The following is a 17,861-nucleotide window of genomic DNA, read 5'->3' on the forward strand; positions in this document are numbered from 1 at the left end:
CTCAATTTTCTTGCTAGATGTCCTGAAGTGAAAAGACTTTTTAAGAATTGAAGCACTTTTGCTATCTGATCAATATTGCCTGATCCTTATACACATCAGAACCTCTGAACTAGAGGGCAAGAATTTTACAATTTTTGGTTGATGCATCCTCACTCACCATTCTTATCTTATACTTAAATAACCCTGACCTTAAAGAACTTAAATTTTTTTAATATTGCATTTTGACTGTTTTGATTATACGTACACCAAATAATCACAACCCTTCACACACATAAAGTTTCATAAAGTAAAGAATAATTTTGTCTATCATCCAATAGTCTTGGATTCAATTTGTTTTGTTTAAATAACCTTTGTAAAAAGAGATGGTGAAAGAAATTGTGCTGGTTTTGATATAAGTTCCAGTGCATGACTTGAATCATGAGCAGATCAACAAACCCAAAAAGCTTTTCGTACTAATGATCAATAATGTTTCCAGCACAAGTTTTACAATGTGTATGGTGAAAGCATCTTCTTCCTGCATGAATACAATGGTTACAAGACTTGTCAATATTCTCGCCGAGGAAAAGGAAGCAATATTATATAATAATGACTGGAAGAAGAGAAAATACAAAATTCATGTACTTTCAGATCTGATTTCTTCCATGAACGAGGGCCTATTAGCTGATTATGACAAAAAAAGCTACCATTTAAATGGATCTGAACAATGGCAATTAATTGTTACTTTAAATCAAGCTATATAAAAACAAAGATAACTTTTTTTAAAAAAGCTTTGTTAGAACTACAAGCTACTGAGATAACAAAATTCTTCATGTCTTGATATTTTTATATGATTATTTCAGCTGATAAAAAACCAACAGAATTGCAAGAACATGTCAAATAATGTTCGAGTAATTTAGCATTCTCCATGTACAATCCTGGAAATATTTCTGATATATTAGTAATTATGTTGCTGGTTCTTGTCCCTTAAATCCACACATAAATTCAACTTGTGCATATTCATTACTTTTAAAGTGGATGAAATATTTTTTTTTAATTCCCAAAAATGGATGCAACACTTTTCATGATTGGATGCAGGAATAGGATTTTAATGTTCAGTTGTAGGATGGTTGCCCTAAATGTTCCAAACAAATTCCTGATGCAGGCGAAGAACAATAAAGACAGAAAATCTGAGTTAAACACTTAACTTAACCTGGTAGGATTTACACACAATTTGTTAAAAACAACAGAAGCAATGCCATGGGATATTAGCACAAAAGGAAGAGATAAGATTGCAAAGAATAAAGTTGTGACAACTGTAACGATCATGATATTTACATTATTTGAGGCTTCAAAATTATGTTATTTTGCTCATGAGAGAGAGAGAGAGAGAGAGAGAGGAATTAATTTAGTTTTAAATTAATGTAGTTTTACTGTGGAAGTGAATTCCAAAACAGTTATTTGCAAAGCAATTAAGTAACCTCTAGAGTAATAAATAACATCACAGTTTGTAAAATTGTAGTTTCTGTAAAAAAAATAACAAAAGATGTTTGTGAAACCCTCATGCCCCCTTCCCTTGATATCTCTGTGAAAAAAAAATGAACAGAAAGTGCAAATAATTGGATTTTTTTTTAAGTCCAAGGGGCATAACTCTGTCAAAAATAGCTCAATCATATCAAACTTGACATAGATATTATGATAAATCTCTAAACCAAATTTCATTTAAATATTACAACCTCTGCCAAGAAAATTAACGACAACTGTTGGTGGACTGACCAACCGACAGAGACACAGGCGGACAGCAGCAAAGCAATATGCCCTCCCTTCTTCAAAAGGAGGCATAAAAATATTTTCATCAAATACCAGTATTCCTATATATGATTGACCCAGGAATCATGGTTTGAGCAAATCTGAATTTATATGTGCACTATATCCATATATGCTAAAATTTGCAATTTTTTTTTCTTTTAGCATGAAGGAGTTCCATGATATTCATCTTTTAAGTTTTACCACAACACCCCTCTAGATTAACCACATTTATATATCTATCATAAAAGCAAATGTTATGTTTTCAAAGTTATGAAATCTTGCTGTGGAATGCATAATGACTTCAAAATACATAATTCAAAAGGAGGCTTCTGAATACCCGCAAGTTAAACTTGTTAAAAATGTACTTCATTGATAACAGCATATTTACATGAACACCCCATTATCAATTTCATTCATACAGAACAAGAATCTCCTAAAAATTATCCTTTTATGTTTCAGCTCTCAATTTAGTCACAGTATTTTTATGTTCCTGGTTAATATCAATACATACATGTAGGCTAGCATGATTTAAATTACCAGTGTTCCCAAAAAAAAATTAATGGCAAAAGTTTTAGTTCAACCATAGTGTTTATTTTTCATGTAATGTGCAATATTTGTTCTTTCCAGAAATTCTTTTCTACCCCTTTTTCTAGAAGAAATAAATTTCTTGAATATTTGCAATAAGATTAGAATATTATTTATTTAGAACTACAATCACAAATGAATTAAAACCAAATTAAATAAGAACCCTAGAGAGATACTATCCTAATCATTCAATCAATGGTATCACTTCTTTTCCTTCAGCAGCCATGACAGGTGTCAAGTAATTTCCTGAGACTTGCACTTTAAATAGATTGGCTCAATAGAGTACATATCTAAAGACAGGGATTAATAGTCTTGCCTCATGCCATTGTAAAAATATCAATAAGATCATTCAAAGTGGTCATATTTATATATTTACATCCACAAAGTATGATTTCTTCTACTTTTTATCGAAACTGATTTATATTCATAGCTTATCCCAGTTATGTGTTTTTCTGCAAGGTTGCTAACATCATATCCCGCATGAATCACCAAAGAAAGTATTTTCTGTGTTAATTTTTTGCACAAGTACATTTTGTTTTTCAGGAAATAGAAATGAAAAATTTCATACATTTTTTTATTTGTAATATGGTATACCTGAAATGTAATATTGATATGGAGAAGGCTTACATAGGCATTGCCTGCTGCCAAATCCATTTATGTAAATGTATACTTGCATGATAAAATACAATGTATGTTCAAATCAAATCAAATTAATATTGATATAACCAGTTATTGCAGCAGATTCTGAGGTTGAAGATGCTTAATTTTGTTATATATATAGACAAATTTATACAGCCCATCCAAGTAACATTCAATTCAATTCCGATCTTAATTGTGAATTGTACGTGCATGCAATGATAAAATTTATTCTACATCATTACACTACCACATCCAATCAACTCAGATCTTATAAAACTTGCAAAATAAGGTTCACTTTGTTAGGAATTGCCTGTATTCATGCATTATACCACCAGCTTATTGAATAAGAAACCACATTTCAACACTAAATAAGACCCTCACCAGCCACCAGTATATACGGCTATATGGCCTCAAACTATGGGATTTATTAACCCCTACAACTGGTTTCAGCAATGTTCTGAGATCAATACAACCATTTGCTTTCAAAAAAACATGGTCTTTTCTTCTACTAACTTCCAGCAACTAATTTTGAACACAGTCTGATATAAAAAATTATTCGTATACATGTAAGAGATGAAGCGAAGTAGTCTGGTGTGATAGTATGACAGCAATGATGTTAACAAATGAATTTCCAGTACATTCCAATTCACTTCTAGCAGCTCAAGAGGACTGAGCCAGTGAGGTCTTTTAATGAGGTAACAGTTGTGAACAGAACTTCCTTCAAAGCTGCAAATGATTTCCTGGGCTGCATTTTACAAAAGAACTTACCACACAATATTTTCAGTCTCGTAAAATGATCTTTAAAGAACAAAATTGACATAAAACCATTTGTTTACAAATATTTCAATTCCCATAATTATATTTTCCAGCCATAGGAATAAATCATTGATTAATTGGTGATTAATTAGCATTCATTAATTTGGTCGTTAGTCGTAAGTTCGTTTGTAAAACGCAGCTGTGGTTAACATATCTTTATTGTCATGCATTTATGGATAAAGTTTAAATAGTATTTTTGTGGATTGTTGGGGGTTTCAAAGTTAATCTTTATAGATTTCTAAAACATGAAGATAAATATCTTTTCATTCAAACTTACCTGATATGATCATCAATATTGACAACATCTTGCAGGTCGTCTTGCAGCAGTTTTCTAATGGCTGGATCATAGTCCTACAAAATACAATTATTTGCAATACCACAATACAACCAAACAAGATGTGTTATGTTGTTAAAGCTGACATGAACCTTTAAATACTGCAATAAATATAAAATATGCAATACTCCTCTTAATCTGTCTGGATTACAATCATTTTGCCTGATTATTCTGCATAAGAGGAAAAATCTCATGTAACCCTTTTAAATATTCATGAATTATTCATAAAATTTGTTTGGTAAACATGAACATCATTTTTCTGTAGAAACATTGCATGAATTAATTGCACCCCTTGTGGGGCTCCACTGTTGTATCTCGGGTCACTGAACATCAAATTTTTATCCACACCATGTGGGATTCTACGATGCTTTTGTAGTATCATCAAAAAGTTGAAAAATTGTAGCATTGTGATTTTTGTGAAGACTTCTTGTCAAAAATTCTCTGTATATAAGTATGTAAAACTTTGCACCCCTTCAAGGGCCCCACTATTGGAACAAACATCACAGTTTAATGTTGTCAGCTGCTGGATATGATCAAGTTCAATGTTTGCCTCATCAGTCAGTAATCCAAACATGGCAAATTTAAGTGCTTGCAGTACTAAACGATCTTTTATTTTATAGAATGTGTCATATACTGATTTTTATCAGAGTTATATAAATTGCACTGAATCAACTAACGGTAATATGAATGGAATATACGTCATACATAAATAAAACAACGTAACAGAAACTAGCTGGCAGGCGTAAAAAAAAAAAAAAAAGGAAGTTTGGGTTGATGCTTGCATACACTCTGGAGATTTTTGTGAGCAATAAAATGTCTTCTAAATATATAGCTTAACTCAATTACTATTAGGTCAGCAGTATTGTTTGAAAGACATTTTATTGATTTGGAAGCAATGTTCAAAATCTGGCCTCACTTTCACGGCTCCCCTGTGAATACATACAAATCATGCTCTGAAAGCTCAACCACAGAACGCTTCCACCATCGAGCTCCTATTTTCCTAAATTTTTGATGTTCCTATGCTACTCAGACTGCAGTATACAATATATCAGATTATGATGCATTTGCTACGTACATTTTATTGATTGATTAACATTGTTGTTTGATAATGGATGCCAATTTGATTGTCCTGAGAACTAAGCCCTTTACAAAACAGCCTTATACACTGATACACAATATATGCAACAAAGCTCATCAAATCCCCTTTGTTGTTGCCTCATAAATAATTCTACATAAATCTTCTCTTTCAATCTATACTCATTGTTTTGTAGCTTCCAACAACCTCTATTTTTATAGATTCAAGAAGGTTTTATGGCATAATTCACAATTGCATTTTTTAATTAAAGAGAATTTAAAGTGCTATCAGTAATTAAAGTCAACACTAGCTGGCAATTAATTATAGTTATCTCAACTGGAACCTTTATAAAGTGTGAAGCATTTTAAAATGATACCCTGATGATTAAATTGGTACATGTATATCATATTGAATATGGATGAACAATCTGAGGTTGCAGGTGCATGCTTAAAATCTTGACCATCTTGAAATATGGTGATCATTGCATATAAAATAAGATTTATATGTAACAAAATTATGACATCACACTACAAGGAATCTTTGCCATACCAAATATTAAGATTGAGCAGAACTTGTTTTTTTATTAATAAACATGTCTGAAAGACTAATCTGCTGACATGTCTTTCTCCATGAATTACTTTAAAGAAGTTTTTACACAAAGGTCCAAATGTATGGGAATAATTCTTCAAAGATTGAGGTGAACAGGTTAATATTGATTTTGATGAATTTAATGGCAGAAAAGAATTTTTTTTTTTTAGTTTTGCCTTTTAATAACATGTACAATTTTTGACCCAAAAAAATTTGACAGGAAAGAAAAAAAACAATGTTCATGAACGTTATTGATGATTTTGCAGTGATAGTGCAGCAAGCATGTACAGGGTATAGTACTTTTTGTTTGGGTCTGTGTTGTTTTACTAATCAATTATTTCATATCAATAGACATCTTACTCTCTGAACTTTGTATAAAAAATTAAAATCTTTTTTTTTTAAATATAATTTTGAAGATTTTTTAGTCACTGAACCAGTCTTTTTTCATATATCAAATAACACATCAAACTTTGATCTTTGTAAAATTTTGAAACTGACTTAAAAAATTTAACTAAAGAATTGAATTCAAAATACAGTCAATCTTCATTTTCTCAAACTAGATTGGACTGTTTAAAAACTTCATAATATCCGAGTACTTGACAATAAAATATAAAAAAAAATAAGTGGTTTGGACTTACAAATCACTTCGACATATGCATTGTATTCGAGATATCAGTTTTCAAGATATCGAAGTTCAACTGTACTACAGTGTTATTTACCTGGTAAATAGGAGAAACAGGCACTGGTGACGGGTCTGGTTTGGGTGCAATGTACTTTTCATGGATGTTTCTTCTGATAATGTAACCGATGATGAGGCCGGTGAAGAAGAAGACTACAAGAAGAAGCACTTTGAGGGCATTCCCTTTTTTGCCGGAAAAGAAATCAGCGAGGCCCGACGATGCTGTCTTGTCAAAGTGGCGATACTGAATGTCTACTATGTCAGACTCTGCATCCCATCGCGACACTTGTCTGCCTGCTACATATTTTCCTTTGCTAGGCATCCTAAAAATATTTTGGAAAACAACAAAAGTTACAAGGTTATTTGAAATAGTCAAAGTGTCATGGTTTTGATGTGCTGCAGCCGTAGCTGTTTCTGAAAATGTTTCATATAATCTGATTGCATTCAAGATCTAATTATATTTACATCCCCAGGGTATCTCCTTTCTTTATTAGAGAAATCGATCAGCAGTCACAATAGTTTGAACAAAAATCCAAATCTTACCAGTTGATGAAATACAATTCAAAGTGAAATTCCCTGCATTTTAAAAATATAAGGGGGAAATACTCAATAGATATAAAAACAAACATGATAAGCCACTAAAGAAAGAATTTTACTGCAGGTATATTCATCCATTAGTTACTTTTATTCTTTACCAAGATTTCCTCCAAATTACTCCTTCAATAGCTTAAAGCCCATATTTCCTGGCTCAGCTCTTTTGAATGTAGAGATATGTCACAGCAATTAATGCAATATAATTTGAGTTCAATAGTCAATAATAAGAGAATTTGCATTTAGATATGATTCATTTATATAAGGAAAATTTCTTTGCTATACTCATAACCTTCATCTAACGAGGAACGGCAGTGGTTTAGCCACCAAATTAAGCCTTAAGCTGCCCAGTATCGTACTAGGACAATAATTACCTTGCAAAGAGAGCATTCACTCTTTTCTGGTATAAAAAACCTTTTTTGTTTCCAATATGGGATTATTTTAAAGCTTAGGAGATTCACTCCTTGTCCCAGACTTATATCTGACATAATGGGCCATATTTGTCATGTAGTCCTTAATTGCTTAAACACTGGGCTGTCATTGTTTGGTACAAGGAGAAAAAAAATCTGTTTTTTATTTCTTATTTATTTTTTTTTTATTTCATTTTTTTTTTTTTTTGCAAATAGGGAAAATGAATATTCATTTGTATTGTCAATGAAAAGACATTTTATCATATTAAATCAGTTATCATTTATGAGAGCATATCAATTAATTTACATGCATGTACATCAAAAATATCCAAGTTACACAGCCAATATCATAATTAATTTTTAACAACATATTTTATAAAATTGTATGACGTTGAATATTACAGTAAAACATGGTTACACTGACCACACCTATGATGAATTCTTAATTACAACAAACTCTTCCTAAATTTTAAAGCATATAATTAACACATCAGACCAAATTTAATGAAATTTACATTTATGAATAAATTATTATTCTAATATTTTATCATGAAATTGCATCTAAGGGATAATGTTAACCAATTGAAAACAATTAGACCGTAACATGACTATCTTCCAAAAACTGCATTTATATCATCATTTAAATGAAGATTTGAAGCATAGGAAATGTATACGTAATAATATACTATTGTCAATACATTCCAAAAAGAACAAAAATTAACATTGATAGCAAATAACAAATAAATGTTTGAAACAAAAAAAAAATTCAGATTAAAAAAAAGTTATTAATAACCCACCTGTTCAAAAACACGAGCAGATACCAATGCTCCAGTCATTCTTACATACACTCACAATAATACTTCTCTAGCTCGGAGTATCAGCCACTCCAGCACAATGATCTAGACATTAATTGATTGAGTTAGTGATCCTGCTCTCTTTCATACTTCTTTGTTACAGCAACAACTGTCAGACACCGCCGATGATGGAGGCAGCAGCCTTAGGGCCGTTCCTCTTGCCATTTTCCCAATAATCTATGAATCTCATGCATTAGATTTCGGTGCACGGTGAAATGTTATGCCAGCACAACTATGGACTATATAACATTTCTTGGGTAAATATTCAAGAACCTAATCAGCTAGGACACATTTAGTAAATGGGAATCCGGTCTGAACATGGATTCTGTGGCGCTGTTCAAACGTATCAACACACCATACAATCAAGGAAGCAAAATTGTTTATTGATATAATGGAAGGAATGGCACTTATTCAAGGAAAATTTCCTTCACTTTGAGTCTGGTGTTATATAACAACAACAAAAGATTAATTGTACGGAGATGTTGCTTAATATGAATCCATCAGAAACATTCAATTGTAGTGCTGTTTCATATATCAAACAGAACACAATTGGCAACCATTGAACTTTTAAAGTGTCATATTATTCACCCAGAAGTAGAATTAAGAGTTTTTTTCAGAGGCCCATGGACTATTTTGTTAACCTGAACAACAGTACCAAGTGATGTTCCGAGCTGCTGTATAGTCTTGATCGATAACTTTAAAACATTAATGTTTCTAGATGTATATTGATTTCACAAAAGCTACAATTCTAAATGAATGATATATAATATTTGATTTGCAAGCTGTAGTGACATTACCTATGGCAGCATTCACTGGCAACTAGCTTTTACTGGCACTCCTAAACTGGTCAAATTGTGAAAGTTGCATTTAAAAATAGTGGGAAGTCATCAATATAAAGTGGTAGTTCAACTCTAGAAAAAAATTCTCTTAGGGCCACTTAATTAACCTCAGACATTCAATTCTATATCTAAAGATTCCAATTACCACACAAAAGTTTATTTTCACTACACTCATACACTCACTCAATGGGTCAATTTAAACCAATGTCAGGCTATTTAAAAAGAGTAAATAATAATACTTTGGTACTGAAATTATCGAGTTAAATATGTTCTCTTGGGGAAAAAAGTTGATTGTTTTTCAACATCAATAAGTAAAAGTTACATGGGGCACTTGCCCCATTGAACAATAAATGGGCTTTGTAATAAGAGAATTTTACACAGTTTTGCCTTTGGCAACACCTGCAATTTTAAATGAACTAAGAGAATACATATTTTTGAAAGACTTACCTTTTAGATAAAGTTTGGAGAACTGAAGATATTATTCTAGAGCTCCTCACCAAACATATTGCTCAATCATGTCAGCACATAAGTTGATGGAAAATCTACCATAGTTTATGAAGGACATGAAACTTTTATGGCATCTTCTGGAAAGAAAAAAAAGCAACTTGATGAAAATTAATATTGTTTCATAATGATATTATCCATACTACAAATCTACAATATAACAAGAGACAAGTGAAACGCTGTCAATGTGACAGCAAACCGGGTTTTCTTTTATGTGAACTGTATCCATAATCCATGTCAACCCTGAATTGATAAACACTACCTACCGTATCCAGAGAAATGAAGTACCCTATATGCAATATTTTGCCCAAAAAATGACTAAGTTCAAAAGCTTGTATTTTCTTTAAAAAATATCAGTTATCAAAATCCTAGCAAAATGCACACTTCTAATATATGTACAACTGATCTGTATAAGAACAACTTCCTATCTTGAAAAGTGAAGGAGGATTTATCCGTCCAAAAGGGGTACCTATTTGCAATATTTTGTCAAAAAATGACTAAGTTCAAAAGCTGCTATTTTCTTAAAACATAGGTAATCACAGATTACAAAGCTCACCGAGATGAGACATCACCCTTATGAGACTTCACCTTTATGAGACCACCTTTATCATATTAAATGAAAATCATACTTTATGATCTTGGATATTCATGGATTCTATTTTGACACAATATCGTATATCATCTGTTAAAAAATTGTATGATAATCATATGTTAATCAATACAATAATATAAAATTAAATATTGCATCCTATCATATTTACAACATATATCATATAATACATTAAAATACCATAATAAACAATGATGAGATATGATATCGTAACATATGATATGACATTGTATTGTGTTATACGTTATTGTATTTGATCACATAATACAATATCATAATATATAAAACAATATAGTATTATATTACAATATCATATTACATAATACATCATAACATTGAAACATATGATATTATATTGTATAATATAGTATGATATTGTATGATACTGTATCATTTTTGAAACATAATATGATATTGTATCATATGATACAATATAATTTGATACAACATTGTATCATATCAAATGATACAATATTATGTGATAAAGTAAAATATATAATACAACATTATATAATACATATTGTATAATATGATACAATAATATATTTTACAATATCATACAATACATTTCATGTAATGTGATAATATATCATATAAACCAATATCATATTATACAATATCGTATGATACGATATTATATAATATTTCAGTATCATATGATACAATTTTATGTGATATAATTCTATATTACAGAAACTATTATCATATTATACAATATCGTATGATACAATATTATAGAATATACAAAATGTATCATAGGATACAATATTATATTTTGCAATATCTTATGTAATAGTATCATGTGATAAAATAATAAATTAATAATACAATATAATATTATACAATATTGTATCACAATATACAATACTTTACATAACGATATCATGTTACAATATCATAACATAAAATATCCAAAAAATTGATACAATATCATATCTTATCATATAACTTTATATAATATTACATATGATATTATATTGTATCATATTAAACAATATTGTTTCATACCATACAATATTCTATCATAGGAATCATGTTTTATCATTTATCAACAAACACATCTATCTATCGAGCAGGTTTGAGTGAGATAGGAGATTTCTTTAGCATCCTTGATAATGGAGATCAGGCTCTGCATCTGAAGCAACCTCTGCGTTTCATTTATAATATAGTTAAATCAACTATGCAAGCTATCATCTATAAAACATTTGACCTGTTCCAAAAAAACTAAACCTCATCCAGCATCCGAAACCTATGGCTCAGATTCAGCATTCAAGCCTGTCAGGTGCATCAGTATACATAAGACGCATCTCCATGCAAGTTTGGTGAAGTTCAGACCAGTTATAACTAAGATATCATCATCAGAGGGCACTAGCAATTAAAACCTTAACCTGCTCCAGCATCTGCAACCTATGGCTCAGATTCAACATCCATGCCTGTCAGGTGCATCTGTATCATAAGACACACCATCCATTCAAGTTTGGTGAAGTTAGGACCTGTAATAACTAAGATTTATTTTTTAGCATCCTTGATAATGGAGATCAAGCTCTGCATCTGAAGCTTCCTCTGTGATTCATTCATATTACAGTTTAATCAACTATGCAAGTTTGAAATAGTACTATTATCTATTAAACATGTGACCTGTTCCAAAAAACTTAACCATATCCAGCATCTGAAACCTATGGCTCAGACTCAGCATTCAAGCCCGTCAGGTGCATCAGTATCATAAGACGCACCATCCATGGAAGTCTGGTGAAGTACGGACCAGCAGTAACTTAGATATTGCTATCAAAGGGCACCTGCAACAAAAACTTTAACCTGCTCAAAAAACCTTAACCTCCTCCAGCATCCGAAACCTATAGCTCAGATTCAGCACTGAAGCCTGTCGGGTGCATCAGTATCATAAGACACACCATCCATGCAAGTTTGGTGAAGTACGGACCTGCAGTAACTTAGATATTGCTATCAAAGGGCACCTGCAACAAAAACTTTAACCTGGTCCAACAACCTAAACCTCCTCCAGCATCTGAAATTTAGGACTCAGATTCAGCATCAGAGTCTTTCAAGTCCATAAGTAGGTCCAGATGCATCATCCATGCAAGTTTGGTGAAGATAGGACAAGTAATAGCTTAGATACAGGACCTGCAACAAAAACTTTAACCAGGTCCGGACGCCGACGCCGACACCGACGCCAACGCCGAGGGTATAGCATAAGCTCCCCCTGACTTCGTCTCGGTGAGCTAAAAATTATCAAAAATCGAAATCCTAGCACTATGCACACCTCTAATATATGTACAATTGATCTGCAAAAGGACAACTTCCTATCTTGAAAAGTGAAGGAGGAGTTGTCCATCCAATAGAGGTACCCTGTATGGTATTATTTTCTGTACAATAAGGGTACCCTTTTGGCAGCCGCCCACTGACCCGCCCCTACGCCATTTTCATCATTTCAGTAACTAGATTTTTTGTGTGAACAACATATTCATAATCCATTTGTCAACCCTGAATTGATAAATACTACCTACCCAGAGAAATGAAGTCCCCTTTATGTAATACTCTGCGAGAAAATGAATGAGTTCAACAGCTGGTATTTTTTTCATAAATCATCAAAAATCAAAATCCAAGTACATTGTGTAATACATGTATGCACATCTCTGATATATGTAAAATTTATCTGCAAAAACAACAACTGTGATTAAAATCATTATTTAGCATCAAGATCAGGCTCTGTATCTGAAGAGCAAATCTAGCTTTATAAAATATCAATAGAACTATGAGACTAAAATGGGCTAAGACAACATTCAAACCTGTGTAAAACTACTCCAAAAATCTAAACAGTGAAACTGCCTTAGCAATCAGATACCTATAATCAAGATCAAACTCTGTATCTATAGCTACCACTACATTACACATCCATGGTTATGCATATCTTCATAGTATACTTTATATGGAACCAGCATAAACATGCTCCAAATTCCTAACCTCCTCCAACAGCTGAAATTTATGTAATTTCAGTATGCTTAGTCCTTAAATACCCCCAGATGCACTGGTGTCCAAGCAAGTTTGGTGAAAATATAACCAGTAATGAATTTGATTTGGTCATCAAAGGGCACTTGCTCCAAAAACTTTAACCTGCTCCAATACCTTAAAATCCTCCAGCATCTTAAATTTATGGCTCAGATTTAGCATCCAAGTCTGTCTAGCCTTTAAATATATTATTTGCTGCACCCCAAGCAAGTTGATGGATTTAAAAGCAGTAAAAATAATAAACTGTACTAAAAAGTGCAAAATTCATTTTCTTGAAAATCATCCTGTATGTTAGTAAAATTTTCTTAGTTGCCATGGATACTGTACTAATGAAATCATAAAACAATTGTGTTTATACCCTCTCTGTAAGCACATATAACTAAGAAACATTAAAGCTAGGACAGTTATATGTGGTACAAGACAAACAAGAAACTTCCATTGAAAAAAATTCTAGATAATGTACAGTTGAACTTAAATGTCTCGAACCCTGATATTTTGAATACAATGGATATGTCCAAGCGATTTTTAAGTCCCAACCACTTTTTTTCAAGATTTTACCCTCAATATCTCAAACACTTGGATATCTTGAAGTTTTTATACAGTCCCCTCTAGTTTGAAATAACAAAGTTTGACTGTATAAGTTAAAATCAAGGACTGATAGCATGTTTGGCTTATGAAGTTTCCTCAAGAAAAAGGTATACAAAAGGGTGTACAATGCAATCTGCATATATTATCCAAGGCATATATTAAGACATTACATAATAAGTTGGAAACACTGACAGGTTGGGCACCCCCCCCCCCCCCTCCCTTTGGTGTTCTGATCCTCATTTGGTGGTTAAATACCTATGTCATATTTTATCTATTAAATGGGAATAATTTTTCATTCCTTTCGGATTATGTCTATCTGAACAAAAAGCACACCATGTTTCCCAATAAAACAAGTACTCCAAGAAGTGTATTTCATAATTATATACACAATCTTTTGAAAAATTATGTGTCAATTTCTTTTCTTCATTTTTACAAAAAATGGCTAAAAGCAAATGCATCCAAAAGGTTTTGTATAATACACATTATAGTCTGTCCCAAGTTATTGCTTCCATCACTTTTTGATGATTTTTAATAAAATTACACATACCTGTGAAAGAAATACAGTTGAAATCGTTAAAAGGGAATATATCCAAGATATCTTCATTGAACAATTATCCCTTTCCACTCACAAAAATTCACAGGAACGAAAACAGATTCCTTACGGAGATTTGTAATGGGAAATGTTTACATCTCTTCTCCATTCGGAATACACTCGGAATACATCGCGCAATTTTTCAACGTTATCATCCGGGCTTATTAATGGCTGTTGCAATGCAAAATCTCCGTAGACTTTCAATTTCGGGATGTGTATTGAAACCTGAAGCGGTAGAGGGGGTGTTTCAAAACAGTTAATCTGGACATTTTATATATTAGTGGATGAACGTAGTTTGTGTACGAAGGTATTTACTATTATTGAATTATCAAGCAAAAAGTGGTGGAAGCAAAAACTCGGGACAGAGTATAAATCAATTTTTAATTCAAAAAGTTTCACATAGAATTTGTTGTCTTGGTTGATTGTCAAGAAAACTGATTTCACATTTGCTGACCGTCTTAACTTAAGCTATCCAAGTAACAATCAGTCCCTTGTATATTTAAAATTCATTGAATTGCTTTACTTTCATTTTTCTATAGTTTAGTACTGTATCAAATGAGCAACCAAAGTTTTCTGTAACGAATGTATGATGAAGAAAACAATGTATCAGACAATGAAACATTCATAAAAATCATAAAAATAACATCCTATGCTTGTCATTTAGTTAACTAATACAAGAATCTTATGATGCAAAGAAATTATGCTCTATAATTTGCAATATCATAAAAACTATACTTTACCTTATTCGAACTCCGTAATATCACTCTTTTGCAAATGAAGGTACGATTGTTCCAGACAGTGAGTGCTAGATAACTTGTACCTCAGACAACTCATACCGTATAGAAAGTTGCACTACAGCAGAGACATAAATAACATTGTTATTTATGTCTCCGACTACAGTATTTAATTTTACTATATATTCTTACCAAATTTGCACAACTTTACATACAGATTAAAATTTCAAAACGAACTTCTGGAAAAAATCCTCTTGACATCTTTTTTAAAACAACGCTTCGTGCATTTACAATTTTCTAGCAAAATACACACGTGCATCCAGCTAGGCGTGAGACTTTCTTTACCTCGAAGTTACACATGTGCTTGAAAATCAAGCCCGGGCCTTTTCATCCCCCTCCGGAAATAACATGCAACAAAAATTCAAATGACCTCTCGTTATAACAAAACTGGGATAGTTAGACCTCTTGTACACATTGTTTTTCATCTCATAAAAAAAATCAGCCCCTGTCGCGTGCGGAAACGCTCCAAATTCAAAGGAAAATTCGGGAATTATTTTGCATCAGCCATGTTTTGACCTTCTGTGAAATACCGTTATGACACCAGAAATCCTTACTCCAAAAGAGGAATTCAAGGGACCTGTAAAAATGAATTAATCTTTGTAGCAATATAAGCATATTCATGAATGTTTCTTTTTAGAAAAAATACGCTAAAATAAAAAATGAAATAGGGATTTAAAAAAAAAGATTTGCCAAACTATTTTTACTGTTTCCATCACTTTTTGATGAATTTTTACGATAATACGCATACCTGTCCAAAAAAAGGACAGTTGAAATCGGTACAAGGGGAAAATCCGAGACTTTTTTTAACTTCCCCTTTTTACCCGGAGATATTAACACGAACAAAAATAAATTTATAATGGGAAATATGTATGTACATCTTTCTCCATTCAGGTGTGTTCTCGAGGCACCTCGCACTTTCAGTCATCCTGGTACTTTTTATGTCGTTTACAATGCAAAATTCCCGTAGACTTTTCTGTTATGTGCTGTGTATTAAAACCTGTCCTCGTTTTACTATATTATGCATATATCGTAAACGTATTTATAAATTTACTACAGTATTAACATTCTAATTCATCAAAGGAGACATTTTTAAATATATTCGATCAGTGCCTAATATCTATTCAAGATATATTACTAAAGTCAGGTACTCTTTACACAATTGTGCTAAAAATATAGTTCCATTCATCATCAGCAGATACAACATAATAACAACATAATAACAAAGGTTAAGGATATCAATGTTTATTTTATACCTGAAAGAAAACAAAATTAATGTACAATTATTTTTAAAAATCACCCTTTTCAAAGAAATATAAATGTGATCATGAAGTATTAATACGCTATCTTTTTCACGAAAATATAGGTCATTCTTCGATTGACTATTTTTCACTAATGGATATTGCTTATATTAATTACAATAATTATTTTACTTTCATGATTATTGTTCGGTAGTTATCACATAATCTCTTTAATTGTATATTTTATTGTATATGAGTGTGTTTTTCTTTTCTTTTTTCTAATGACGGAATGGTTATGCTACACTTGCACCATATTTCTGATCGCACTCGTGTAAACTCTATTTAACAGTGTTTAACATGTTTAAGGACGTGTGCACTGTTTACTAGTGACGCAAGACTGGCGGCAGTATTTGATAAGGACATGAAGAACTATACTCGCCAGTTTTCTTAACAAGTTCAGTGATTTTAACTTTGATTTTAACAGTGTTCGGCTAAGCGCACAGTATAAAAAATTTAAAAGTCGAAAATCTTGGATATGGGGTAAACCATATCTATTCTTGTTTAATCTTATAATATCACAAGTTCTAAGTAGTAATAATCTCATAATATTCAAAATTAGATATGCGAATTGAATAAAACACATCTTATAAATACCCAGTCGCATTAATATTTGTAGGTATGTGATATTGTAAACATCAGAATAAAATTAACGTTTAATGCAATTTAAAAATTGTCAAATTTCATAACTTGATTTAATTACTAAAATATTTTATTTTCATAATCGTGTTTTTTTTGGGGGGGGAGGGGGGCTTAATATAAAACACGACCAATAATTCGCAGCAACAGTTACTTTATGCAAATGTCATATGGTCTGATTTGGTCATCATACCACTATTTAAGACAAAAGATCTAAACTATAGTATCATCTTTTGCAAAATAAATTATATGAAATACCGTGCCTTTTAATACGGAATGCCTACTCGTTGCCTTTTAACAAGCTTTGCTCTAGTTTGATACCAATATATTTGATCTGATCAGATGGGATATTATAATTAAGCCCTTTTAAATTTTCATTATATTCTATGAAATCAGATAAACAAAATCCCTACACAATGCATAATTCGAATTTTATCACGTTTTCTTTTTGGGTTTGTATGTTTCCATTTAGGTCTATCATATCTATTTGGGGTATATCAACGTACCGCATAAAAACTCATCCTAATCAATTGGACGTTTTACGCTGGCAAAATTAATACATGGCTTTAAAGTCAGGAAAAAACATGATTTGAATTTGGTGGGTATGCATTTATTATTTT

General features: G+C 31.7%; 1 protein-coding gene across 2 annotated transcripts in view; it reads right to left on the reverse strand.

Moving 5' to 3' along the window:
- The window catches only part of LOC128188970 (N-acetylated-alpha-linked acidic dipeptidase 2-like), a 30,531-nt gene extending 20,745 nt beyond the window's left edge, over window positions 1-9,786 (reverse strand). The window contains exons 1-3 of one of the 2 annotated variants that reach the window (XM_052860318.1): window positions 9,643-9,786; window positions 6,542-6,824; window positions 4,103-4,176 (exon numbers count right to left, since the gene is read on the reverse strand). In XM_052860318.1, coding sequence (XP_052716278.1) covers window positions 4,103-4,176; window positions 6,542-6,823 — 356 coding nt within the window. In that variant the 5' untranslated portion in view covers window position 6,824; window positions 9,643-9,786. Of the gene's footprint in view, window positions 1-4,102; window positions 4,177-6,541; window positions 6,825-8,299; window positions 9,098-9,642 lie in introns of those variants that run through there. The other variant, XM_052860319.1, reaches the window with a different exon arrangement.
- Window positions 9,787-17,861: the final 8,075 nt, after the last annotated feature.

This window comes from Crassostrea angulata, chromosome 6, assembly GCF_025612915.1.
Source record: "Crassostrea angulata isolate pt1a10 chromosome 6, ASM2561291v2, whole genome shotgun sequence".
Lineage (NCBI taxonomy): Eukaryota > Metazoa > Mollusca > Bivalvia > Ostreida > Ostreidae > Magallana > Magallana angulata.